At 38.3% G+C, this 27,829-nt stretch overlaps 2 protein-coding genes across 3 annotated transcripts in view; one reads left to right on the forward strand and one right to left on the reverse strand.

Moving 5' to 3' along the window:
• The first annotated feature begins 251 nt into the window (after positions 1 to 251).
• mdm4 (MDM4 regulator of p53) lies at positions 252 to 8,705 on the forward strand. 2 transcript variants are annotated; one of them, XM_060857704.1, is made up of 11 exons: positions 252 to 418; positions 914 to 998; positions 1,085 to 1,159; positions 2,451 to 2,584; positions 3,371 to 3,420; positions 3,854 to 3,915; positions 5,967 to 6,066; positions 7,323 to 7,483; positions 7,673 to 7,861; positions 7,954 to 8,022; positions 8,176 to 8,705. In XM_060857704.1, exons 2-11 carry the CDS (start codon positions 921 to 923, stop codon positions 8,683 to 8,685), a joined length of 1,428 nt encoding a protein of 475 aa, XP_060713687.1. In that variant the 5' UTR covers positions 252 to 418; positions 914 to 920; the 3' UTR covers positions 8,686 to 8,705. The 2 variants fall into 2 exon arrangements, with proteins under 2 accessions (XP_060713687.1, XP_060713688.1); XM_060857705.1 differs by having other exon boundaries at positions 7,688 to 7,861.
• Positions 8,706 to 16,710: 8,005 nt separating this feature from the next.
• lrrn2 (leucine rich repeat neuronal 2) overlaps positions 16,711 to 27,829 on the reverse strand; it is a 50,775-nt gene continuing 39,656 nt past the window's right edge. The window contains exon 2 of the mRNA XM_060858164.1: positions 16,711 to 20,174. Within this exon, the coding sequence (XP_060714147.1) occupies positions 17,805 to 19,943 (2,139 nt within the window). The 5' untranslated portion in view covers positions 19,944 to 20,174 and the 3' untranslated portion in view covers positions 16,711 to 17,804. The remainder of the gene's footprint in view (positions 20,175 to 27,829) is intronic.

Raw genomic sequence — 27,829 nt, forward strand, 5'->3', positions numbered from 1 at the left:
GACTGATAAATACACAAATGTGTCCTCACACTGAGTTCATGCTTCAGAATGTGATTGATGCTAGGACGCTTGTTTATTTCACACAAAACTCTGAGTCAAAAAAATAAATCAAACATGTTTTATTATTATTATTATTATTATTATTATTATTATTATTTTGAGAATGATTCTGCTTAAGAAACACCGTTTTCTAAGGTACCCTTATTTTGAAAAGACGCTTTTCAGCTTTTTTTGAACGTGATAGACTTGTGATCGACTCTCACCATGTCTCCAACACGCACCACGTCAATAGTAGGCGGCTAAAACTTCCCCAGCTTGTTAGCTTGAGGTAGCATACAACAACAGTATTGTCCTGCTTATTAGAAACGCGGACCTGCTTTGAAAAGGGCCAACAATGTAATCGTTTAATTATTTTAAGGTGAGATTTTCTACTTCATCGCCGTATTTGATGCTTGTAAAAGCTTTAAATTTGTGGATGTAACGTAATATATATGTAGCTAGCGCGCTAACTAGCAGGGTTTGTTTGCTAGCTAGTATTGTTCCCGAGGGAACGTTTGCTAGCGATATCTTAGTTAGAGTGTTCGTTATCTGTATCGAAACGTTCTTTTAAGGGCCTATTTCAGTTCTCTGGCCATAACAGAAGTGTTTTTAAACGAATTAGACAGATATAACTATATTTAGTTAATGAATTAATTTTAAGAAAAATGACTAGCATAGAGTGGAGCTAATAGTTAGCTTTGTTGACAGGTGAATAATCAGCTCATGTGAGTGTTTAATGAACACATAAGCCAGCAATTTGTATAGAAAGCTACTACCCTGTTGTCGTTTTTATTTTATTGTAATAAATAATGGTCATTTTGTGCTTTTCCAAGGGAAAATATAAGCATTGTTGGAATTTAAAATGTCTTTACAGCTTGCTAATGATGAACTCCATGTCATCGGCCTTGCATTCGGCTTCAAGCCCAGCATGCAGAGCTCTACCCGGGGAAGGAAGTCAGGTAACTTTGACGTATTGTTGTATTTTTTGCAAGCAGGGCATAAGATGATCATTATCCAGTATGCTGAATAATTCTTTGTCATGCAGGTCCAGCCCAAGGCTCCACTGCTGCAGATTCTTCGGGTAGCTGGAGCTCAGGAGGAGATTTTCACTCTGAAGGAGGTTTGTACTGCATGCTGTCATTGTAACATCGAAGCTATAAAGCTACATTCACTGACCATTTTTCAGCCTCACTTACATATTATCTATTTTTGTTGCTATGCACAGTATGTCACCTCTCCCTGTCTGTAATGTGTCATTGAAAAAGGAGCATCACTGTCAAGATACCATTGAAACTGTGAACCATTCTCTGCACTGACATGATGGATATCAGGCTCCGCAGCATTGCTGGGATTTTTCACACATTATTCTCCATGCTCTTTTAAGGAATGAGGTCTAGTTTCACCAAAAATATTCAGCCAACAGCAGTGCTGTGATTTAGAAACACAAGTGAAGACTGGGAGGAAAAGGTTGCTGTGTGTGAAGTGGCCTGTCAGAATATATATGCTTTAAACTGAGCCCACAACATATCTCCAGTATCCTCTGAAGCCTCTTCTATGCAGTGAGTGAAAAATCATTAGACCGGCCACACAGGACACAAAGGCACGTAGTTTTGTATTTAAAGTTCAGCAGGATTTTTTTTCTTTTCTTTTCTTCACTCCTCCAAAAGGCAAAGCAAAACCTTTTTAATTGATCAATTTGTTTTGTGATGCACATCATAGTTCATGTTTTCAGTGCTGTGATGCTATTCACAGGAACCCTAATGAGAACCACTAGACAAATTCATTAGGATTATGTTATGTATATGGATTGTGGAAACAGTAACAGCTGAACAAAACACAGTAGTGCAGACTCCAGTAATGTCTTTACATAGACTTATATAGCCAGTATGTGGACAGCTATCCATCACCCACTCCAAGAGCATTGTTTAGCGGTGTTTAGTGGGTTTGAGGTCAGGGCAACCAGTGGCAGGAAATATAAATGCTACATCATTCAAAACAATTTTGCTAAAGGCCTCTATATGGGTGTGATGCTCAGGTATCTATATACTATAGTTTCCAAGACTTGCCTCATAGCTGAGCTCTACCCGGGGAGGGAATATATTGACATATTGTTGTTTTTGCAAGCAGGGCATAGATGATCAAGTTTAAGACCTCATACCAGAAGTGTTAGCCAGAGACCTGCTACCTTTTTTTTTTTTTTTTGGGAAAAAAGCAATGGGATGCCATAGGGAGAGGATGAATACTGAATAAAGTTGCTCTACTTTTCTATGATATGCTAGCTAGGCTTTGTCTTAAAGTGAAAGGAAAAGTGAAAGGAACAGATCAGGCTCTAATCTTGAAAATGTTTAGCCAGTCATCAGTGGGACATTTTTCACAGATTTTTCATTGACCCCACTACATTTTTATTTCAGGTAATGCACTACCTTGGCCAGTACATCATTGTGAAGGAATTATATGACAAACAGAGGCAACACATTGTCCATTGTCAAGATGATCCCCTTGGGGAGCTGCTGGAAGTGGAAAGCTTTTCTGTCAAAAGCCCCAGGTGAACTTATGCCTTCTGTAAGCCATAGAAGAGCCATGTAGAGCCATAACCTCAAACCAAGATAATCAAGAAATAAAACATGGCATTGTAGGAACATTTTAAATGACAGATAACAATTAACAATTACATTTAACAATACAGCGCTACAGTTTGCCAACACTAACACACTATCATACTTATCCGTTATTTGTTTATTGTTATGTTTCCCTTTGTTGAAACATTTATTGTGGCAGATTTACGGCCTAGCACGGACACTGGAGAAATAAAAACTAAATAAATAAACATCACAAAACAATTACATTTTTATTAACAAATCTGTTTATATGTTTTTCTTTCCCCAAAGAAGCCCCTGTGTCAGTCATTACTGAAATGATATATGTATATATATATTAGTGTGTGTGTGTGTATATGTATGTGTGTGTGTGTATATATATATATATATATATATATATATATATATATATATATATATATATATATATATATATATATATATATATATATATATATGTGTGTGTTTATATGTGTGTATATATATATATATATATATATAATATGTATGTATATATATGTGTGTGTGTGTATGTGTATATATATATATATATAGTTATGTAGTAAATATTTTGTTGCTGGCACTTTTTAGTGCTGCTCTTATAGACACTTGATCATTGCATTTTGACCAATCTGAATGGAGGATTCATTCTAACAGCTGTGGTATTAAATAATATGTTGACCTATACCCAGTACAGGGGTTTCTTCATGAAAAGCTCATTATCTGTTTCACAGCCCTGTCTATGAGATGCTGAAGAGGAACTTGCTCATTTTAAATGGCTCGGGTATGTTTTCTACGTGTGTTATTCTCTTTCTCAATTAGTTAAAGGTATTTATCTGAACATCTTAAAAATTATGTACACTTTATTTCTGTGATATTTTCTGTGAAGTTTTGCACTGCCCTGTGAACATGGATTTCATTTTATTTTCACCTTTCTTAGCAATTAGTGCGTGTGTGCGTGTATGTGTGAGAGAGAGAGTCTGTGTGCATGCACATGGTGAATTTGGTAATTTTAATTCCTTCTGTAAGTATTTATAAAATTCTATGTCAGAATCTTTGTGCCATTTAGATTTTTTTTAATTCCCATACAAATCTGGCTAATGGCATGATGTTTGTCTGAATACTAAGAATGAATGGTGTGTGCTTGGTTAATAAAGGGCAGGTTTTTTTTTTTTTCTTTTTTTTTTGTATGTTACTATGTCTTATTTGAAATGCAGACGCGGCAAAGAATGTTTCAGTCGGCAAGGATTCTATGTCTCCATGTGAAGATCCCGGGCAGGTAAAGCGACAGCATGGTGCACAGGAGAAGCGTTGTTCATCTGCCCCTTTCATGGCAACAACTTTCATGTGGACGGATATCAAATCCAAGTCACTATATTAGAGTTTGACTCTCTGTTTAAGTACAGGCTAACTGAAACATCATTGCTTAAGAATGTTCTTTCGAAAGAGCTCGGAAAATACATGCGCCTTTAACAGCTGTATATTGTAGCCTGCTCAGGGTTCAGATTTATCCCAAACTATACACTATATATTAATGGTGATGATGGATTAGTTTTACTGAAGGAGGTTCATTTGAGTAGTCTGTAAGGGTTTTGGCCAGTTCAGAAAAATGTCTGATTTAATTTGATCAGATTAATGAGCCATCGCCTGAAAGTACATCACCGGAGTAGTTAGCACATTAAAGCGAGGTCCAGGTTTTACTATAACCGAGAAAACTGTGTTTGCCGAATTTCAGGCTTTTGCTCAGGAATTGTTCATTTTTAATCTTTTAGAGACTACAGACATTACCTGTTTGTACTGTTTCATCTCTATTATCGCTTAATATTACCTCCCCAGGTACAACTAATCCATCTTACACAGGGCTTTTCACAAATTATTTATTTTTTCTTTTCTTTTCTTCAACCTCTGCTTTTGTACTATTTGTTTATATTAGTCCCCATTAATGTTACTAATAATCGTTTACTTAAAGTCTTTTGCTAAATCTGAGTTGCAGGTTTTGTTAGATACCTAAATCTTTAGTTTTAGTCCAAGGCTGTTTTGAGTGTTTGTATTTAGCATTTAGCTGGTAAGATGAAATGCAGATGAAATGCAGTTTGCCATGAGAGGGCTGGAAGAGCAGCTGCCTCCAACTGTCATGTGTGTACAGAGTGGCACCGTCTCTGTACATCCCCAAGGCCAGCTTCGCCTGGTGGTCTTAGTTAGGGGGGGAAAAGCCACCAGTGTGGGCATGGCTAATGGGGAAACAGAGTCCCCGTCTCTGTTTGTCACTCAGAGTTTTCTTCTCTGCTCCGCCGCTTATTCTGGCATAATAGCAGCTCTGTTTGTTCCACACGCTGGCCTCCTCCACCCCTCTATCCTACACCCTTACAAGCATTAACTCATATTAGACAGTTTGTCATGGGTTTACACAGGAGATTATGATTTGCCTGATAAAAGAGAGTTTGGTGTGCGAAGCCTGGCAGTTTTTTTTTTTTATCTTTATCACTTGCTTGTGGTGGCTACACCTTTTGGGTGGGGAAGGGCAATACATGTTTAAAAAAAAAAAAAGAGGCAAAGCAATTTCTTAAATAGCATTTAGTATTGAAAGGTATGGCCACCTTTAAACTGCATATTGTATTGATATATCCTGATTCAGGATTAACAATATCTTTTGGTTTTTTTTTTAACATTAAAAGATTAGCTCGACAATCATATTTTTCTCTTTTTTTGCTTTTTAATTTCTTCTTTTTTCCCTGTCACAACCATCAATTTTAAAAGTAATAATATGTCGAACTCCTGAGGGGATTTTGATGCCATTTTGATACCCACAAGCTTAGATACCTTTTTCCCCTTTTCCTTTCTGTGTGTGTGTCTGTCTGTCTGTGTGTGTGTCTGTCTGTGTGTGTGTCTGTCTGTGTGTGTGTCTGTCTGTGTGTGTGTCTGTCTGTCTGTGTGTGTGTGTGTGTGTCTGTCTGTCTGTGTGTGTGTGTCTGTCTGTGTGTGTGTGTGTCTGTCTGTCTGTGTGTGTGTCTGTCTGTCTGTGTGTGTGTGTGTCTGTCTGTCTGTCTGTGTGTGTGTGTGTCTGTCTGGTGTGTGTGTCTGTCTGGTGTGTGTCTGTCTGTGTGTGGGTCTGTCTGTCTGTCTGTGTGTGTGTGTGGGTCTGTCTGTGTGTGTGTTGGTCTGTCTGTGTGTGTGGGTCTGTCTGGGTCTGTCTGTGTGTGTGTGTGGGTCTGTGTGTGTGGGGTTCTCTGAAGCCACATAAACAAGGTCTCTGTTGTGGAGGAGCTGCTATTCTGCCTTTTGTCACATCATAGCCACTGGCAGTAATGCCGCTTCTCCTTCACCATGTAGGTGTCCAGCAAGATGTGTAGCTCTGGAACATCCTGCAGTGATGCCAGTACCTGTGCCATGCAGAATTCGTCTCAACGAAGACCGCGGGATGAAGAGGACGGTATGTATTTAATTCAGGCCCAAGCGCAACAAATCCTGTTAAATTAAATTGCCTTATTGCTGGAGTCAGACAAGACAGAGTACTATACATACACATGTAGAAGTCAATTATGATTTGGCAAATCAATAAAACAAAAAAAAAAATCATTATCTGCATATTTTAAGTGGTTCTGTTCAATTGAAAAGCATGTCTGCAGTAGAGGACAACACTCCCCTACACTTAGCAGAGCTTACTTAACATGTGCCGAACAGTCAAGTAAAACACTTGGGGCTGTCCCAAAAGTCTTTTTCTGTGGAATCTCCAAATTCTTACCGTGCTTCAAGCTTTTGCCACTGATTTTGTCCCAGCTCTTTTGACTCTCCTTTTAACTCTCCTTCATTGAAGCTTCTGTCTGATGTTCTCCACAACACAGAAGCCTCTCTTGGGTTTACCTGCTAAAACTTGCTGGTGCCCTGCATGGCAGATCTAACTCAGTCATGTGGTGACCAATTTACAGCACTGCTTCTTCTTTACTCAAGAGTCCAACACAGAGGTGATGTGATGACAGATTTATCACTGTAGTTCCTTATTTACTGGATATTTGTGCAGTGCAGCAGGGTGCATTATCCTGCTGAAACAGACCACTGCCATTAGGGAATAATGTTGCCATGCGTACTTGGACTGCAGAACTGTTTAGGTCAGTAGTCTGTCTCAAAGTAACAACCGCTTCCCAGCAGGACATTGCCCAGAGCTGCACACTGCTTCCTCTAACTATTTTTTCTCTCATAGTGCATCCTGCTGTCATCTCCACCAAGTAAATGATGCACTCACACCTGGCTTACATTAGCTCTTCTGTCTCTTCAGACGTGTTAGCCTTTATTCCTTGAGAGTTTCGGTGAGGATTGGGCACCCCTGAGGAGGCCTAAGGTGTAGTTGTTTTATCATTTCCTCCAGAGGTGTATAAAGGCATGGATTGGATTGAAGTCATGGCTCTGTGCAGGCCTGTCAAGTTCTTCTCCACCAACCCTGGCAAGCCATATCTTCGTGGATTGTGCTTGGTGCACAGGGGCAATGTCATGCTGAAACAGTTTTGGGCCCCTTTAATTCCAAAGAAGGGAAATTTTAAATCATACATTATACAAACACATTCTCTGTGTGCTTCTACTGTATGCTAAAACAAGTTTAATATATTTATTCTTTACAAATAAGAGTGTCTATAAAGACACTGTATAGAACCCACAAGCGACATGTTTTGTATTTCTTGAAATTGTTTACAGACTCTTTAGATGGGATGCCAAGGTCAGCCTGTAAGCGGCCAAAGCTGGATGTGAGTCTTGAAGAATGGGACCTGTCCGGCCTGCCTTGGTGGTTTCTGGGTAATCTGCGCAGTAATTACACACGCAGGAGCAATGGATCCACAGATATCCACACAAATCAAGTAAGACAAGCAACTTAAAACAACATTTTATCAAATATATTTGTATTCAGACTCTGTATACATGGAGGGACCTAAATTATTATTGATGTTTATATGAAAATGTTAATAATTTAAACAGAGACGTTTATGCAGTAAAATGGTATTGCATCATCACATTTCCATCAATACCCCATGTTAACCTAGTAATAGCTTCTTTGTAAACAGGAGGAGGACACTGCTGTTGTGTCAGACACCACGGATGACCTGTGGTTTCTGAATGAGGCAGAGAGCGAGCAGGTTAGTGTGGAAATGAAGGAAGCAGCACTTGAACAAGGCAGTGACTCAGAGTCTCCTCAGGAGGAAGAGGAGCAAGGGAGGGGCAGTAAAGAGGACAAGGAGGTAGAGGCTGCTACTGAACCACATCTTTATCATTTGTGGATTAGTATAAATCTGAGGTGAGCTGTAATATTCTTTTATATTTGTATTCTTAGATGCAGGAGGAGCTAGATGATGACTCGCAGTGTCTCAGTGATGATACAGACACCGAGATCTCCACTCAGGTACCTTTTAATGGATGCCTGTCCACTTAAAGAATGCAATACAACGTTATGAAAATATTAAATAGGGAGATTTATTGTGGTGACAATAGCACAAATAATGGATTAAAAAAAATTTTTTTTTGCCCACTTCTGTTCCTCCTCTGTTTGCTGCAGGATGCCTGGCAGTGCTCAGAGTGCCGCAAGTTTAACTCTGCCACACAGCGCTACTGCATGCGTTGCTGGGCACTCCGCAAGGACTGGTACAAGGACTGCACTCGACTAGCACACTCTGTTTCTGTCCCGGAACTCCCAGATCCCAAAGACGAAAACGAGGATGAGGATGATGGCATCGACGTGCCTGACTGCCCAAGAACCGTTTCAGACCCTGTCATCCTGCCCTCACATTGGGTATCCCGTGATTTACCTGCCTCGCCCGTGTCCGCTAAGGGCAAAGCCCCACGACGGGTCCTCCAGTGTTCCCAGGAGAGCCAAGAAGGGCGTGAAGTCATGCTGGAACCCTGCAGGCTGTGCCGTGTCCGCCCACGTGACGGCAACATCATTCACGGGCACACGGCGCACATGCTCACCTGCTTTCCCTGTGCACGCAAGCTACACAAGTGCCACGCCCCTTGCCCTGGCTGTGGCCAGATCATCCAGAAAGTCATCAAGACGTTTGTAGCCTGACAGCTTAAGAAATGGTTTGTGTGTATATATGTATATATGTATATATATATAAAAAAAATACACAGGCATAAAGCATACAGAGGGCTCCATATCCTAATGACCAAATAGCAGGTTGCATGTGAAAGTGTACATTTAAACAAAAAAACCCCCCAAAACAGCTATACGTTGTACAGAGTTGTTTATAGCTAACAACTGTTTAATGGTCTGCATGTAAAATCCACATGATTAAGTTGTATAGAGAACTCCGGCTCAGTGTTGAAAATGTAAATTGTAAATAGGTTAATCCTGCGGCCTGCCGTGTGTGTATATACTGTACTGAGCAAGGTAGCTTCTGTCATGAGTATTCATGTGAAGCTGACATTTTCTCTGCATTACAGAAGGAAATGTACATACTTCTATTCCTGTGATGGTACCTGTGTAAACTTGACACAATACAACAAGGAAACCAATCCTTGCGTTAAAAACAAAAAACTCGTACTTAAATACATGAAAGATATTTGCACAGATGCTTAGCCCTTGCCACCATGATGTAATACAAGAATTTACCAGGTGTTGGGATTTAAGCTAAGAATCAACTAAATTATTTATTTATGAACATTATCTCCCCATTTCACGGGGTTATCTTGTTTGCTTTCTAGTTCGTCTAGTCCCGCATGTGAATTGTGACTGAACCACGGTTGTTTTGCGTGTGTTGTTTTTTATTATTATTATTATTATTATTATTATTATTATTATTATTATTATTCATTAATCTGTGGGTTTTTTGTAGAGAAACACCTCAGAGTAGCACTTAATACTATAAATGTCCTGGATGTCTGTAAGCTTAAAATACTGCTATTATATGTGTGTGTAACTATATAACTGCCTATGCGCCATTGTTTCCAAATGACTAGCCAGCGAATCTTCATGTTTCCTCAAAGTTTAGACTTTTTTATCAAACAGGCCAAGAGGTTTCAGTTCTCCGCACGGCCTTGGTGAAAAGTCGATTTCTTTTTGCCGTCACCCTCATCTCAAGTTGGAGTCTTGGCCATGTCTAAGCATCACCAAAGTGTGAACGTTGGGGAACAGAGGATCTTTTTGTGTGCCATTCTTGCCTTTCTATTACACCGTGCCTTTATGCCTTCTTTCCTGTCCACTGTCTCTTGTAGCCTGTGTCATGAGCATAAAGAAAAATCCTGAGAAAGCCGGATCAGTGTGATCTAAATGACTCTTGTTACAGATTTTGCCAAAAGTTTTCTTTAGAATTACAATTTTGCTCCTGACATTTGAAGCTTTAGTTGAAGTTGTTGCTGTTGTGTTTTTTGAGCTTGTTTTAGCACTTCTTTCCATTGAGTTTCTGCCACACTTCCTTTTTTCCCCACAGATGAGCAGTTCTTTAAATTATTTGTGCTGTTGTTTATAATTCTCTTATTTGACTTGCAGTATGTAGGAAAAAAGATTGTCTGCTCTGCCTATTGAATGCTTGATGTCTGCTATGCTAATTTTTTTGTTTGCTTATCTTACAAACTGCTAGATCTTTTCTGTCTAATTTATTCTGCCACCAGGGGGCGATAGACGATGATTTTCTGTACCTGTAATCTTAAACAACAACGTGTTAAGGGCCCATTAAGGGTCCTTGCACACAAGAGAACTGATTTTAGTCGTTTTTGCCACATGGTATTTAAGGTAACACGTATTTCAGCTGAATTCACTGCCATAATTATTGAAGTTTGTTTATATGTTTTTATGTTTTGCTTGAGTTCTGCTTTTGAACACATTTCATGTTTATGAGCATATTTTGAGTTGAATAAATAGTGCTACTAATTAATAAACTAGGTCTCTCTCTAATTTTTGGTGGAGTACTTTGTGTATTTCTGAATCCAGTTTGCTTTCCAATCACCACATGGCCTACTCTGGTCATTTATTTATTTATTTATTTATTTATTTATTTATTTATTTATTTATTTATTTATTTATTTTTAATTTCTGTTGGGCTTTTCATATAAACCAGTAGGGGGCAGTCAGGGTCTATGAAAGTATTGCAGAAGACAGGATCTGAAGCAGGACTGAACACAGGTATTAAGTACACAATTACATAATTTATAATATAATAAATGTACACACAAACTGAAGCTGCCCAGTAGTGATTATAAGATGATTGAAAAGACTATAAAAGAATGATGTCACCACCAGGTTGATTGTTTCACAGTACCTGCCATGCAGAGATGTACTGATACACTGTGTAATTGCATTTACAGGCCTAATTTGCAGTGCTTCAATCTGCTGATCTTCTATTTAAGGTCATTGCTTTAATTGCATGTGATGGCATTAACGGGCTGTCTGTAATGTTCCGCCATCTAAACCGACAAGAGCTAATCAGTGGAAAACGAGGAGCCGAAGTAGTGCTGCATGTTACAGCAACACGAGCATGGACAGAAAGAATATAATGGGTCTGACTGAGTCCCATCATCTGTTTATTTTGTTTATTCTATGCATCATCTTTCTTGCACGTGCAGCATCTTTTTTCCAGTGGTGAATTTACATCAACACCAGACTGAAGTGTTTTATTCTTGACCTTCTCAGACAATGTTTATGATTGGTGGTGCTGTTGAGGCAAAACTTGATTAAAGCACGAGCTATTTCTTTAACATTTAATCAAGTATGTCTTTATACTAAGAGTGTGTGTGTTGGGGCTGCTGTGGTCTATTATCATGTGGCATTGCTCATGATGACTCTGCAGTCCTCAGGCCCTGCTAATACTTACTATGCTCATAGGACTAAACCGTCCCTCTGTTTTAGGGAAAAATACAGAATAATAAGCCTCAATTTTTGTTGTTTTTGCTGTTAACAAAGATCTTAAAAGTGGATTATCTTGATTTTTCTGGAATGGTCTCAGAAATAGTCTACATGAATCCACAGCCTCTACTTTTGATCATTTTAACTATCACTACACAATGGCTGTAATGAATATGACCAATGTGAGTTACTTACACAATTACTTAAAGAAGTTTGCATGTTTCTTTGAGCAATATCCTATAAACAAGTGACTGACAGATTGGAGGATTTATAAGTAATTATATTTGTTACCTGTACATGAACTGACTAGATTTTTTTTAATTGATCCAAACAGGTACAAAGTCACAGCAAGGTCAAATTTCAGAAAGGATTAGAGACCTGATGGTGGTGGTGTGGAGGGATTCTATTTGTTTAAAATACTAACAGAGGGACTAGAAGTACGTAGAGTAAGGAAACTATAATAAAAGGACAAATAAACAGAACAGGGATTGAATGCTCAGCTTTTCTTATTCGCAGTGTTTCCTTGGAAACAGATAAGCTGTGTTTGTGAACTTGAAACACAACGTTAGCGATCGAGAAAGTTTTCGTCTGTCTGTTTTTCTGCGTTCATTTGAGATTATGAAATAGCTTTATTATTACTGTCATGAGAGCCTAAGCTATAAGCCACAACCCTAATGCTTTATTAGGATTAATACAAGTGATATTTTTAATATCACGACCAGCTGCCACTGACAATACTGGTTTCAAAATATTACCATATCAATGCTTTATTATTGCTTTCATACCAAAATAGAGGAAATGAAAATCTTTGTCTAATAGCTTCTCAGCTTTGTGATAAATACTCTTGGAGAACCTAAAATAGCTGAATTCATTGGGAGATCTGCAGTGCCATTAATTAGAAACCCCAAAATTGCTCTGTGGAGTAACAGGAGCTCGTACACATATGACTTGACTCGAGCACTGCTACCATCTGTGAGCTGCATCGTGGTTATAGAAATTCAGTTAATTAATATGTTCAGCGATGGCTGACTAAGAACCCTGTGGGGCCATTTCAGTTTCGTCTCCATGACCTGTCTGCTCTATGCTATATCATGCTGCCATGCTCACTGCACACTTATTTCTGTCATTAGCATGAGGTCTGTCAGTGCAGCTAATCTTTTTTTTTTTTTTTTTTATTGAGAGATCAAACTTAGCTAAAGTTATCTAGGGGATGGTCCAGGGATGTATGCTTATCCATATCCATATATGTGCTGCCTTGGCATCTGATACTAATGATACTAATTACTATTTATCATGCCGTTTTCCCAGAGCTTGAAGAATTGTCCATGTAAAAGCTCCAAAATTCTGTCTTGTGGTTGTCTGGACTACTAAGAAGTGTTAGGTATCATAACATGGTGAGTAATTTGGAAAAATCTGGCCATGATTTGTTCACGCTAATTAACTTGGCTTCTTAAGATCATCCCATCGACATTGATTCTTTCTGGTTGTTAAACCCACCCTCCAAACAAGCTCCTACTGTACATATCTATTACAGAATTGATGTACATGTGGAACTCTGATATAAAACATATTGCGTGTGTTGAAATTGGAGCGTTCTGGATGTGGATATGTGAAATTTGCCCTCACACTGGCTAACAAAACAAGCTTAGGATCATTAAGCCAATTTGCCTATGCTGTCATTTAACCACTTGAGGAAAACACAGACACATTTTCAAAACGCATCTACTGGTATCAAGTTATTTATATACCTTTATTAGTAATGGGTGTGACATCAAACAGTTTTTGTCAGAAATGCCAAACAAAATTTTCTTACAAACTCTCAATTTTAAAGATCCTCACAGAAAGCATCATTTACGCATTTAAGCATTGTGTCTTTTTTTTATCTTAGGAGTGATTCTCTACACCTTATATACCTACTTCTAACCTTTGTGCCTTTCTCTAGTGTTTTTAGTCAGGAATATTTATTAGATGCTTATTATCACTTCTGTTGCTGCTGCTGATTAATGGTGTAAACACCAAACACACAACCTATCCAAAGGGCACGGTAAGGTTACAGTAGCAAGAAAATCCCACTGTGTATAGCAGCAAGGCCGCAAAACCCCGCCTTAGACACATGTACACACACACCACTTAAAAAAGTCAACATCTACTCCAATAACCGGCGTCACTTTCCATTTCTGTGATCTCCGTAGCCTATTCCAGATTCCATTACCCTTCCTGCTCCTTATGTGGAAATCAGTAATCAAATTCACAGTCCGATGCACTCCGTTTAAAAAATGGTAACACTTACTATGAAGGCCATATGACCTGTGAATACATTCATAATGATGTATTTTTAAGGCATCTAAGACCACTGTAGGTACTTATGGAAATGCAGTAGACTTTATAGCCATGGTTAACAGAACATTGTGTTATGAAACGTTGTGTTCATGACAGTGCAGTATGTTACAGAACCATGGAGACCTGCCTTGGTTTTTAAACAATTTCAATGCGATTCATTGTGCATATACTTTTTTGTTGAGATTACTGACTGACTTTAATGTCTAACCTGATTCTAATATATTCCAAGGTGCATTTATGAGCCATAAGTAAAGTTAAACCATTTAAAATGTTTATTAATCCAATGCCATTTCCATACTAGTGATTTACTCATAAAGTCACCGGTATTAATGTGTAGCGCCATGTACATAGATAATCATTTGTGCACTTTTCTGGTCACAACCTTCAGGATCTTGAAGGCTGCACTTTGATTGGTTGTCTGTTCCATAGTCCGTAATCTTGTTTCGAACAAGAAACCAAACACGTTTTTGGAGGAGGGCAATTTTCCATTTAAACTTTCAAGAATAAATGTAGCCGGCTTCTTATCAGTAAAATGGATTTTTGGCCATGTTTATTGAAGAATCATACAATACTCTCTAGTGAAAGGTAGAGGTCCCACCACTAATGATTCATTAATAATATAGACGCTTAAATCCACGTTTAATTTATCATGTGAAACCCCCCATTTGCTGAACTGAACTGCCATGTGTGAGAAAGACATGGCAATGCCTTTACTATTTAAAAATATTCTAAAATCTTAGAAGGAAGCTGTCCTTTGTGCGGACCTTTTCAAATGGCACAGAATTTATCTTGGGAGCTCAGATGCCGAGACAGCATTTCCCCCGAACATAACGCAAACATAGTTGAAGGTATTTTAAAAATAAATTGAAGGAATTTAATTATTCAAAGGAAATGAATTATTCGAGAAAATTCAGTGCAATCGGAGCTTGTGGGTTTATTTAAATGTAGTCGTATTATGTAGTTGCAAGTGATGTAATTAGCATAGGTTACTGTAGTTTTATATACAGATTGCTGTGTCAAGTTTAAATAGCTAATCCATAAAAAGAAATCTATAAAACAAATAAGCTTAGCTATTCAATTAGGACAAATTGCAGGGTATAACAGGAGGAAGTGAGTATAAAGGAAATCAGCTGTGTTGATAATATGGATATATCCCATGGGATTTTTAACTTGAGTTGACAGAGAGTTACATTTGATGCACTGATTCCTGCATTAATTATTTCCAGTTTGAACTTAAGAGATATGATGTGTGAGGTAATAACATTCAGCTTGACTGGTTTATTCATTAAATTATAATTCATTAAATAATAAGAGGCGCCCTGTCTTTTACACAGTCACGCTATAACATTGTAGCGCACCTTCCTGAGAGACGACAGTAATAGTTTAGCTTTGATATTGGGCTGTGAAAATAGACCTTTGCCCCATTATCTGCAGGTCAGCGATGCAGTGAGCTTTATTCTTCTTATTTCCACCCTTAATAGGTTAGGAGGGGACCGTTTGAGTATGTAAGACAGCAGTAAATATTATGTAACTGAATGATGCTTCACTACTTTCTGTGGTTAAACTTTAGCTGCCTAGTTTAATCCCATTTCCCCATACAAGTTCTGTGTTTTAACTTTCCTATTTTATATTTCAACATTCCACCAATGCAGTATCTATAAAAGTAAAAAAGCAATTTTAAATGAATACAAAAATAAGAGATGCATTTTTAAAAGTAGAGAGATGTTAAAAGCTGGTAAGCAAAATGTAGTAATTCTTAAATATACTATATTGTTAATGCTTTCAGTTATATCAGATAAGAAGTTTGCTCAAGAGGTTTTTGAGGTTTCTTTTATGTGATTATAATATTTGCTTTTATTTTAGAAAGACAAGAAAAGTATTTAACCAGACGCTGCTGTAAATCCCACGTGGTGGACGAGTTATGACAAGCACATTTTAACCTGCAAAGGAAAGTGAGATTTCACATTAATTGTGGTATGCTCGAAGAAACTGGATGTGATGAGGACTGTTATAGTAGATGAATGTTGCCGAGAAGAGAAGCATTACCCACCTCAGGATCCGTGAGATCTGTAAAAAGCTACGAGCTATTCTGCAAATGAATATTTATGCTCATTATAATTGAAATTAAAATTGCTCCAGGAACAATTTCACTGATGTGCAAATGGCAAGTAACTTGAAGCCCACAACCCTGACTTTGTATACGCTCAGGTTTGATTTAAAGGTTTGATTTGCACTTGTTCTCACATTGAATAAATTCTCAAACCACGACCAATTAATCAAGACACTGACATCAGTCTAAAATGGTTTAATAATACCTCAAAATAGAATTTAACACACAGCCTTCTTAATAATTTCTGAAAGGGGAGCTGAACACAGACAGGAAATTTAGGGTGATTTAGTGTATGTACAGATTCGAGGTGATAGAAAGTAAGAGCCAACGAATTATATCAAATGGAAAAGAAATAGTAGGGGAAAGAGAGACAGTTTAGTTAGAGCAAGAGAAATTCTGTAACATGGGGACACATCAACTACAATCTGACAAAAAACTCAAACAAAACAGCAATTTTTTTTTTTACCATAAATGACACTGTAGAAAATGGGGATCCCCATAGTAGAGAAGTGAGAAGAGCAAAGCTCACAATCCTTAGAGCTGACAATCCTGTTAACAAATGACCAAGTCCTTTGGCCCTGGTAAGGTTTCTTCCAGTGTTAATGCCATTTTGTCGATGCAGGGTCGCTGACTTAAATAGTCAGACAGCAAGCTGTTGAGTAAGAAAGACATTTTGTACTCATGTGGTCTCCTCCTTCAAGTGTGTCCTTGCTAGCAGTATCCAGTCTTTCCATTGAATTTCCATTGAAAAAAAAAAAAAAAAAAAAAAAAAAAAAAAAAAAAAAAAGAGAACTGCCTTTTTTCTTTTTTTAAACAATAGGACATGTTTCATTCATTGTACTCAGCATGTTGGCAAGTATGAATACCCCTCACAGAGTCCTGGGGCTTTTCCTTCTGTCCCCATGCATAAAATATATGAAGCTGGCACAATGAAGCTGTTCAGGGCTGAATGTCACTTGATAATCAGTCTTTTGGCAGATTGCTTTCAAAATTTTTGTTTGGTTTTGAGTGAGATAAAGAGAAAATCCATAGCCAAACAGAGCCCTGATTCACACGTAATACTGTGTCCTTGGTCATATATTGAAGTATCCATCATTTAAAAGACAAACACATACACACGCGCACACACATACACACAAACACACACACTAAGACAAAGATACCTCTTGATAGCTTGGACTTCATATTGTGTGCTGATTATGGCCCATAATATCAAAGAGAAATACTTGATGTACAGTTATGCAACATATTAAAAATACCCTTCTGTATTGTACATATTCTTTCAGTACCTATGCTTAGACCTGTTTATTTGAAAAAGAGTATTAGTTTAAAAAATAGAAAAGTAACATTTAACTCTTTAACAACTCGCACAAGGAGAATACGATTCTTCAAAACAAAGAAACAAACAAACAAAAACAAAACAAAAACACCAGTTTTCTTCCAAATTGTCACAAAATCGAAAGTTTCTTTCACAGAATTTCTTTGCCTGTTGGTCAGCTCTGTCTCCAGCAGTACGAAAAATATGTGATTATTTCATATCACCTTGCAACTTTCATGTAAAGTTCATGCAGCTTTCAAAGTTTCAAGCTTCTTGCAAACATTTGATAGCGCTCACTTACAGCTGCTCTGTTTTCTCAGAATATATTGTACGTGATTACATGTAAAATGCTTTCACTGTACATATACGGTCTGTATCATTTCCATTATAAAATAAATACAAATGAAATCTCTTATTATGACACTACTGTTTTAATTGGGACACTTGTAATTTTGCGAAAAAAAGATATGGTTTTGTTCAGTGGTCTGTTAGTGTGGACCGTGAGCTGTAATTTGAGTACAAAGTTTGTAGGGCTTCTCTGACATAATCCCTTTCAGTTGTTGAACAACACGTATCTTAAAATGTCTCTTTCTCAGTACCTGGAACATCTTGTGCTGGCTTAGCATCGCTTAGCGCCTTTCCGCCGCCCTCTGAGAGTTTATCCTTGTCCTGCTGAAGTGAAACTGGTGCCATGAAAGCCATTGCTTCCTGGGTCAAAATGGTAGAATGGGTTTTTTCATACTCTTTCCAGTCATACATTGTCCTCAACTGACAAGCTCTGACTGCCATCACGATCATGGAAAAAGCTGATAAACCCAGTAGGATTGCATGGGTGAGGTCTGCCCAAAGATGTAGTATAAACTCCTCTTTAGTCCTGAGGTGGACACATGAGGTGTCATTTGACCCCATATGCAGACAGACCTTGTAATGGGTTCCTGGTTGGAGGCGGGATAGGTTGAAGCCCCTAGTGCCAGCGAGTATTCTGATGCTATGCTTTTGGTGGTCTTCCAGGCTTCCATTTGCTATCCAAGAAATTCGTGCAGTAGGAATGTTGTGACCCGTATGCCAAGATAGTAAAGCATACCGTTCTGTAACATCGTGGACCTGCAGGCTGTCTTCATTTATTTGATTGATTGTTATTTGAGCCCTGCCAGATCCCTCCACTTTTAGTGTTAGACTCTTTGTGTCAGCTCCAACTAGATTCTGTGCGACACAAGTGTAGATACCAGCCTCCTCAGCGGTGACTCCAAATATTTCCAAAGTGCCCTCTGTTAAAACCTGGTAACGTCCATACCTTGTGGAAGGAGTTAATCTCAAACCTTTTGGAATGACCCAGTAAATACTTGGTTCTGGTTCTGCCAGTGCTCGGCAATGCAGGGCTATGTTGTCCCCATGTCTCAGTTGAATGTAAGAAGGGAACATGTTTGGAGCAATCAAAGGGAGGCAGCTATCTGCCATCTCCCTGAAGGAGACTTCTTTCACTCGTCTTGCTTTTAACTCTGGCGGTTCTGAGCAGAATGTGGACTGTGGTTCAATGAAACGGACTGGCTTGTCATCCTCTGCTCCTACCCAGCGAATAAGGCAGTCACAGCGAATGGGATTGGTGTGTAGACTGATCTCCTGTAAGCTTGGCAGAGACTGCACAGTCTGACGATGCAGAGCACTCAAGGCGTTACTGTTGAGCATCAAGCTCTCCATACGTGGTAGCTTCTGGAAAGCCTGAGGGTGAATGAAAGACAGTCGTGGATTGTTTGTGATTTCTAGTTTTGTTAGTTCAGGGAGGTTTTCCATTGCTGATTGCTCAATGGACACCAGATCCTCCATGTTGTTTAAGCCAAGCTCCTTCAGATGAAGCATGTCCCTGAAGTCCCCTTTCTGCACCAGCTGAATTGGGTTCTTGTTAAGATCCAGAAATTTCAAGCCTGGTAGCTTCTGAAGTGCCTCTTTTGGGACCTTGGTCAAGTTGTTGTCATAGAAGCTAATGCTCTCCAGGTTCAAAAGTCCTTCTAGAGCACGCTCTGAGACCTCACGTAAGCCCATGCCTGCCAACACTAGGCTGCGCAAGGATCCAAGAGGTTTGAAGTTGAGCTCTTGGATAGTGTCCACTGGATTTCCACCTGTCATGAGTACTTCAAGTTGAGGCAGAGAATGGAACCAGCGCCTGTCAATTATCATTAGGTGGTTAGAGTTGAGATGAAGCCTCAAAAGGTTACCTAAACCTTTGAAAGCTCCTGGCGAAATACTTCTGAGCCTATTATGATTGAGATACAATTCTTGAAGGTTAGGCAGTCCAGAGAAAGCTGCTTCAGGCAGGTGCCTCAGCTGATTCTCTTCCATGTGTAGGCTTAGAACAGCTGGCAGGTCAGTAATTTTCAAGTTACGGGTGCTGATGAAACTGTTGTGGGAGAGATCCAGCTCAGTTAGATTTACAAGACCCTCGAGTTCACTTTGGTCCACTGAACTGATGAGGTTACTCTGCAGCCTTAATGTTTGTGTCTCTGGAGGGAGGGATGTAGGCAACTGAGTGAGGAGCAGGTCATTGCAGTCAACAGTTGGAGCCTCTCTATACACAGACTGTGGTGAGTACCAGGGTTTGATCTGGCATACACACTGGTGAGGACAGGGTACCTTCCAGGGGATTGAGTGAATAACCAAGGAGCTGGCAACCCCAAGCAGGAGATGAATAAGCACAAAGACCATTGTAATCACACTCATTTTTTTTTTTTAAATATTGGTTATTTGGTTATATCTGCCAAAATTTACTTGGTGTTTGCAAAATTCAATTTCTTGTGTTTCATCTTTTCCAGTCTTCTATCAAAGAATGACTTGATTTGATGTTCTGGAGAGGGACACACTAAGATGGTTTTGGGTCTTCACTCATTTCCTTGTTCTTACATCCTTGTGCAGTGGAGCTTTCAGGATTACTTCAGAGCTTCAGGGGCAGACCTGACAAAGAGAAAATAAATGCAGTTAGAGATGTCAGGATTCATATATAATACCATATATAGGAGCAATACCTTTCAATTGTTCTTGCTAGTTGTCCAGTGAAAATTTGTGCTTGTGTTAGAGGCTATTAACTGTTACTTTCATTTAACTCACAGTTTCAAAGATAGTTCTCTCCTCGCTAAAATTCGAAAGCATTTTCACTAACACCTTACCACAACTTCATCTTGTAAATCCCTCAAAGATTATCTCAAAATTTGTTCAGGGATATCACAATACAGTCTGACTGAATTCCTAATCCCAGCTGCAGGATCAACGCTGTGGAAATGTTAAAGGACTAAAAGCTTCTGTTCATTATTGCCAGATACCATCTGGGCCTTACACTAGCATAGGATTGAGCCCTTAGGATAAAGCTATCGAAGATTCATATTGTCCCACATGGTGTTCATATACTGTATATTGTAGCTCAGTAACCAGAAAATTATGTCATTTATGTTGATTTGACCCCAAGAGCCATAAAACATGTTCTGGGATAAACAAGGATATAGCTTTCTTTCTGTGTTTTCTTTCTTTATTAATTTTTCCAGAAAGAAATTCTGTATATTTATACATGAAAATTTGTTTTTATCCTTACTTATTGGTGTTTTTTCCCTAAAATTGCACCAGACTCTTAGGTGCCCAGGCATAACTGCACTGCAGCTAAGTGGCAGATTGGCAAAGGCTCTTCACTTGCTCTGATTATTGTATCCACCACCCTCCCCCCTCTTTTCCTTCCTCCTGCCTTGCTGATCCATCCTTCTTCTGAATGCCCAATTACTCCTAATGTACTCCCTGTCTCTCTTCTCCAGTTCACCAGAGAGCTACCTGATGGCTCTGAGACCATTTGTTCTCCTTCAGACACGCACACACCTACACACACACACATGCAGAAGAAGCAACAGCGTGATCTTGCGCTAACAACACATCGCCCATTCCTGCAAGCAGAGAGCATGCTGTGCCACAAAGCTCGTTTACAAAGTGTCAACTTTACATGCAGAAGCTTGGCCCCAAGTTCCACTTCATCAAACCATCCTGAATGGCTGGGCTGTGTACCAATGATCCCACTCCTCTGTGCTAACAAGGCGTGAGGGTGCTTTGAGCACTTTTGATGAATGCAGATGTGTTGTGTCTTGTGTGTGTATCACAAGTAGCCCATGCCTCCAATTTGAAATCTTGTTACCGTTGCCAGTAAATTTCCAATTTTAATTAGTTCACAAAGAAATGGACTTAAAATGTTCCCCTAATGATGTGACTGTGTGTTTTGTATGTTGATTAATGATTGAATTGGTTCTTAACAAGCAAAAACAGCATTTGTTGTTGATGATTACTGTATATCTAGACACACATTATTGTCTTGTTTTTTTGGTAATGGCTTGACAAGAATAGCCTTAAGCAGCCTCAAGGTAAATATTTATTTATACGTGAGAAATCACTTTGCCTGCAAAAATTAAAAGTCCTGATTACAGCTCCTGAGTAGTGCAGTACAAGTGTTCACCTATTTGTCTGGAGATTACAGGTTTGAACCTCTTGCGAAGGCAATGGGAGGTTTTGGGATCTAGTGTCTCTACTCTGTCTTCGTACACAAATACTCAGCTTTGTGATGAAATACTCTCAGTCACTTGTAGCAATAGCTATCTTATAGACAAGAATGAGCTCATGCATGCAGAATGGGGTGGATAGCACTTTACACTGAGTGTGTCACACTGCTCTGTGACACCACATGAGAAGCTATTTGAAAGGTTGCAGATGGTAGAAACACCCTCAACACCTTGGCCAGCTGGGAACTGCTGTATAATTGTGGAGACTTTACTCAAGGGAAGGAACTGGCCAAGACTAAATTAAGAATCATGTTTGAAATCGGATGTATGAATTCATCTGTGCTTGGGGAGATGAATAGAAATCTGAGCATTTTTTGTTTTGAAATATGTAAAAAAATCTGAGATGTATGAGACGTTATGAACTGAATGTAGATCAGACCAGATTCTCTAGAGCTGTGAGGCAAAAGCGAGAGATGGAAGAATGAAAAAGAGATTCTCATTTGAGATTATTACTGACAGCCACTTTCGGTTCTGGAGCAGAATAATGATCAAGAATGCCACTGGTTCACAATAGTATTCTTTTGTACACAATGGCTCATGCAGTTGGGTACATTTTCCTCTTTAGCAGACAAAGACTGCCATAGAGATATAAAAATCAAATTTTAAAGTTTCATTAGAGCATTGCCTTATGTCCTTGCCTGTTGAAACCTCTCATCATACGGAATGTTTTGGCGATGATATTGTACATTGTATTTTTAATCTGCTTTTCTGAAGCTCTGAAAGATGTGTAAGCTATTAAATGAAACCCTCTGGATGAAATCAGGGTTATGTACTCATCTCAGTCAACACTATAATGCCATCTTATCCTTTGTTTTTATTTCAAGCCTTTCTCTCAACTTTTACTCTCACTTAATTATCATTTATTGTTCTTATTCAGTAATCCAAGCTACATCACTAGCAATAAGGCAACAGAGCTCATTTTATATACTTTTTAAAGGAGCTTTCATTCTTCAACAAACCATTTTTATGAAACAAAGTGTGCAGTGATAAATGGTTTATTGGAGAGTTGAATTGACTAGCATTTATATTTCACAAAATGTGGCTTGAGGTTATTAAATAAAAGGGAATGCTTGAATCAATGTTGAATCCATAAGTTGTTTTTTTTGCAATGAAAAGTTGTAAGTAGGCTTTTCCCCTCTGGTGCTTTTAATAAAGAATGTTTTGTGGTGTAAAGAAGCTCAAAAGGTTTAATTAATGACAAAGTTCAAAGAGTTTGTTTGTATAGATATATAGTATTAACCACTGATCATGGAAATTCAATAGAATTTTATTTGTATAGTGCTTTTGACAATGGGCAGTGTCTCAAAGCAGCTTTACAGAAAAATAAAAATTACAAGGTTTAAATGTATATGTATCCCTAGTGAGCAAGCCAGAGGCAACAGCGGCAAGGAAAAACTCCCTGAGACAAGATGAAGGAGCCATCTACAGAGACACCTTTTGGTGTACCAAAAACAGTGTAATTATAAATAATGTCCTTTTCACAACTGTAAATAGTCAAGTGGAAATGTGTAACCAGGAGCTTTTGAGGAACTTCTAAGTTCCATTATAAATTGAACTCTAATTCCTTCTTGACAAAGCCATCAAATGTTCAATGATGGAGACCCAAGCACAAAACCAGCCACTGTAACAGCAGTTCAAATGTATAAATAATAATCCAGGTATATGTTGAATATAGATTTAACTTGTATTCTGCATGGACAGTTAGGTTCAGTGTATTCAATCTGTAAAATGAAAAATGTTTAAGAAAACTGACCTATAGGAACTCTTTACAACCATAGTGAGTTGTAGAATGTCCACATCAATATTCAATATGTTGTGCATTCTGAGATGCTTTTCTGTTCACCACGGTTGTAAGGAGTAGTTATGCGAGTTACTGTAGCCTTCTTATCAGTTCAAACCAGATCCACTGGATGAAATCAGGGTTATGTACATATATCAGTTAGTAATGTTAAAAAGAAAGTAATAATAATACGTTATAATTGCATCTCTATTCCCTATTTGTACAGTATATGGAGCATCGCTCTCTATCATTTCATTGTTCTTATTGGGTAATCCAAGCCATATGGTACCAACCATGCCACAGTCAAAGTCACCAAGATCATATTCTTTTCTTCATTTAAACAGTAACTGAAACTCTTGACTGGTAATTGCATGCATTTTTGGACTGCACTGTTGCTACATGATTAGATTTCAAAAATAAACAGATTCTCATTGGTTTCTCCAGACATAAGGCTCCCTTTTGCTCTCAATTACTTATGACCCTGATTGATTTTACTCTGACCTCTGCACCAGCATCTGACAGTGCTGCTACTCTGTCCTCCTTTTCTTCCCTCCTCTTTCTGAAATCCTGTCTGACCCACCTGTGCTCAAAGCGAGCGTTTGTGCACTTGCAGTGATTTTACACAGGGAGCAGTGGGCCAGGGCTGATGGCCTGTAAAACAGTATTGACCAAACTGCTCTTACAGCCTGTAATGGGTTTATAATGGACAGATATAATTTTATTTAGTTAGTTATTTATTTTTATTGTTATTATTATTTTTTTTAAAAACTCCATGCTATTTTTGCAGCAGACCTATTGCATACTTCCAAATAACCCTTGCTCTGCCCTTGATGTATGGATTAGTTCCAGCTTTGGTAAACATACACACATGGATTTAGGCATATACAAGCTTGTTACAGGCCAGAGGTGAGATTGTAAATACACACTGCAAACTGCTGACACAAAGAAGCCAGTGTTGAATAATAAATAGCTAAAAATCACCTACATGATTTTATTTATTGGGGGATTTTAATTCCCAAATGCTGTGTTCATTTTGATTTGACAGTGATGATAACATTCAAACTTACATCATAAAATAAAATAGATTCTGTCTGTTATTTTGAAGACAAATATGAGATTCTTTTAATCTAATTTTCTTGTTCTTCATAACATTGTAATATGTTTGGTATATTGTACAAACTTCATATCAAATAGACCCTTCACTAAATTGTATGGGAGATATGAGCTGACAAACTTCTGATGATAGACCAGTTATCGTATAAGACACAATGCTGGACAGATTACCAGCATTTTTATCTGTCATTCAAAAAATGGAGTCACTTTGAAGCTTTATTAAAAATTTAATTTTTTGTGTGTGTTTGTGGCTTTCTGTGAGCAGGACCCTCAATCTGTGTTGTTAAATCAGTTCACTGGTATATGTGACATTGTCAAATATTAACTGATTACAAAAAAAAAAAAAAGAATTGCAAAAATCCAAAATTTACTTGTAGCTCAATTAAAACGGAGAACATCGAAGTAGATGGTAGATTAAAGATGAAAAATACTCTATAATAGAGTCTAAAATAGTCTGTAAACATTGCACATTTTCTCTTTCTTAAGACAGTGTGAGGGAAGGTGTGCACCAGATAGGTCTTAGAGCACTAGCTACTGTAGCGGATCTATTATCACAACTACACATACATCCAAAGTACACAGGGGAATGTGGTAGCTTAGTGATTAAGGCGATGGACTACCGATTAGCAGGTCATAAGTTCAAATCCCAGGTTCACCAAGCTTGCACTGCTGGCTAACCCTCAATTGCTCATGAAATGAGATAAAACATAAGCTGCTCTGTATAATGGTGTCTGCCAAATGCTGTACACACAAAAGAGTGTGTTTTCTCTCCATTTCAGGAAAACATTCATGGAAGGTAGACTATTGGTAATTTTTATTGGTATTGGTATCATTGTAAGCTAATAATATAAGTTAAATATATGGGATTTGCATCTGGTGTTGCTATTATGTGCTTTTTATAAGTCACAATGTCACTTTTGATAGTCAGGTTTAATAGTATGGATACTAATGAAACATAAAAATAAAATAAGAAACCACTAGAATGGAAAAAGACTAGCCGTATACTGTAGGTTATATACTTTTACAGAAACTAAATTTATTTGTAAATTTGTTTTGTGCCCTCTGGCCACTAATACAGCTTGTGCACTGAGGCATTGCAATAGCAATCAACGGAAAGGTCATTGGGTGCACTTTTATATAATGAGGTCTAGGTGGAACAATTCCCCATCGGGTCACCTTTAAAAAGCTCTTAATTCAACACCTAGGACTCTGCAAGAAAGAAGAATAGTTCCTTATGTGTCCATATTGGAAAAGGTGATTCTTTTTTTTAGACAAATATTACTTTTATATCAAAAATCCTGTGGTGTAAATGCTAAGCTAGATGACAGTATCTTTTCTTTTTAATAATCTACAAGTTACTTGTACTGTCTATATGGTGGGGGATTTCAATTAATATCATCATTGTTGAAAACATTGTTGAAAACCTCCATGAATATAATTGTGTTCGTCCAACAGTTTGTGGAAGAACCACATTGGGTGTGAGGTCACGTGTACACAATCCTTTGGTCTTCAGTCTCTACTTATAGCATTCATACACTCTAAATGTAAGTGAGTATAAGTATTGATTTTATACATAAATTCAAGAGAGTGCAATTACTACATCCATCATAAAGTATGTCTATAATAAATGAACGAATCATGTCATGTGAATCACAGGGGACAATATTTGAATCATGCAAAAATTGCATGTAAATAATAAACCAAAATAAATGTGTGGAAAGATGTAGAAGATGTAGAAAATCATCCTGTGAGGTGTCCTCATGTGGTAATTCCTCATATTTTATTATCTAAATATGCAATGGCTGTTTTTATTCCATGTAGGTGTGAAGTGAATGGTTTACTGGCTCCACCAAATGGCTGCTTATAAATCAAAGCGACATGGCAGAACACATATCAGTCACAACTTAAGGCACATGGACTAAGGAATTTGCATTAAGAAGAAATTTTCTGATGACAGTATTTTTTTTTTTTTTTTGTGCATTTTTGTAAATGCACATGAAGTCACAACACTGAACCTGTGTGATGGATATGAACTTCATTATTCTGATTAGTTATTCCTTTTGTCCTGCTGCTACTGCAGCACCCTAGCCACCTCTTTGTCCTGGGAGAATCGCTGTGTATTATGCTCACCTTCTCAAAGTATATTGACCTTTATAATAATTGGATGTGTCCTGCGGCATGAGCGCGCAGGGAATTGATGGCAGCTTGTCAGAGAGAAGAAAAAAGGCTGAGGATTATGGAATTATATATGCTCTTCACAGTTTGAAAGGCACTATAATCATATCCATTAGCAGATTGCCTTTTGTTGTGCTTTAAAAGCAACGTGTCCTATATGCAAAAATAAGTTGCGATATTCCTCTTGTTTTCTCTTTCTCACGCACATTCGCAAACACACACACACTCACACACACACACACACACACACACACACACACACTCACAGTGAGCCTCTGCATAGCTGCCGTCATTTATTCCTTGGAAGGAGCTATTGCAGTGGTTGCTGCAGAGTTGCCATGGTGATCTGCCTCTGTGTTTCACAAGGTCAGTAGGAAAGTTGAGAGAGCTCTGCTGTTTTCTCATACACACTCAGTGCTCATGCACTGCCATATGGCAAAATGGGTTTCTGTTTTTGTTCTCCCTGCCCTGGTATTTTAATGGATGGGGTGGGATTATGTAAGCTGCTTTTCTTTGTTATTTTTCATCCATCTTATATGGCAACAGACCATTTGTAGTTGTAGCTGGAGGATGCAATTGTGTATTGCAACTATAGCCTTCACTTCTGTCTTGCAGCCTTGTATATGTATTCATGCCCCTTGAACTTTTCCAATATTTTGTAGTGTTACAACCTGCAACAGTTTGTTTGCGAGCATGTCATCCCTCCCACCCAGAAAGCATGGCCAATTTTGCTCGAACATGGAATTACATTACGTAACAAGGACAAAGGTTCATGGGGACCTGACCATCATGCTCTAATCTGAACTAATTTTTAATGACATTGTGGAGAAACGCTCACAAATTGTAAAAAGCAATTAAAGCAAGCTGTCATGATAGAGTCAAGAAAAAGTATACATGACTCAGGCGTGACTCAGTCACACAATCGGAACCTCTGCACCACTGAGGTTCAATCA

This window comes from Tachysurus vachellii, chromosome 22, assembly GCF_030014155.1.
Source record: "Tachysurus vachellii isolate PV-2020 chromosome 22, HZAU_Pvac_v1, whole genome shotgun sequence".
Classification (NCBI taxonomy): domain Eukaryota; kingdom Metazoa; phylum Chordata; class Actinopteri; order Siluriformes; family Bagridae; genus Tachysurus; species Tachysurus vachellii.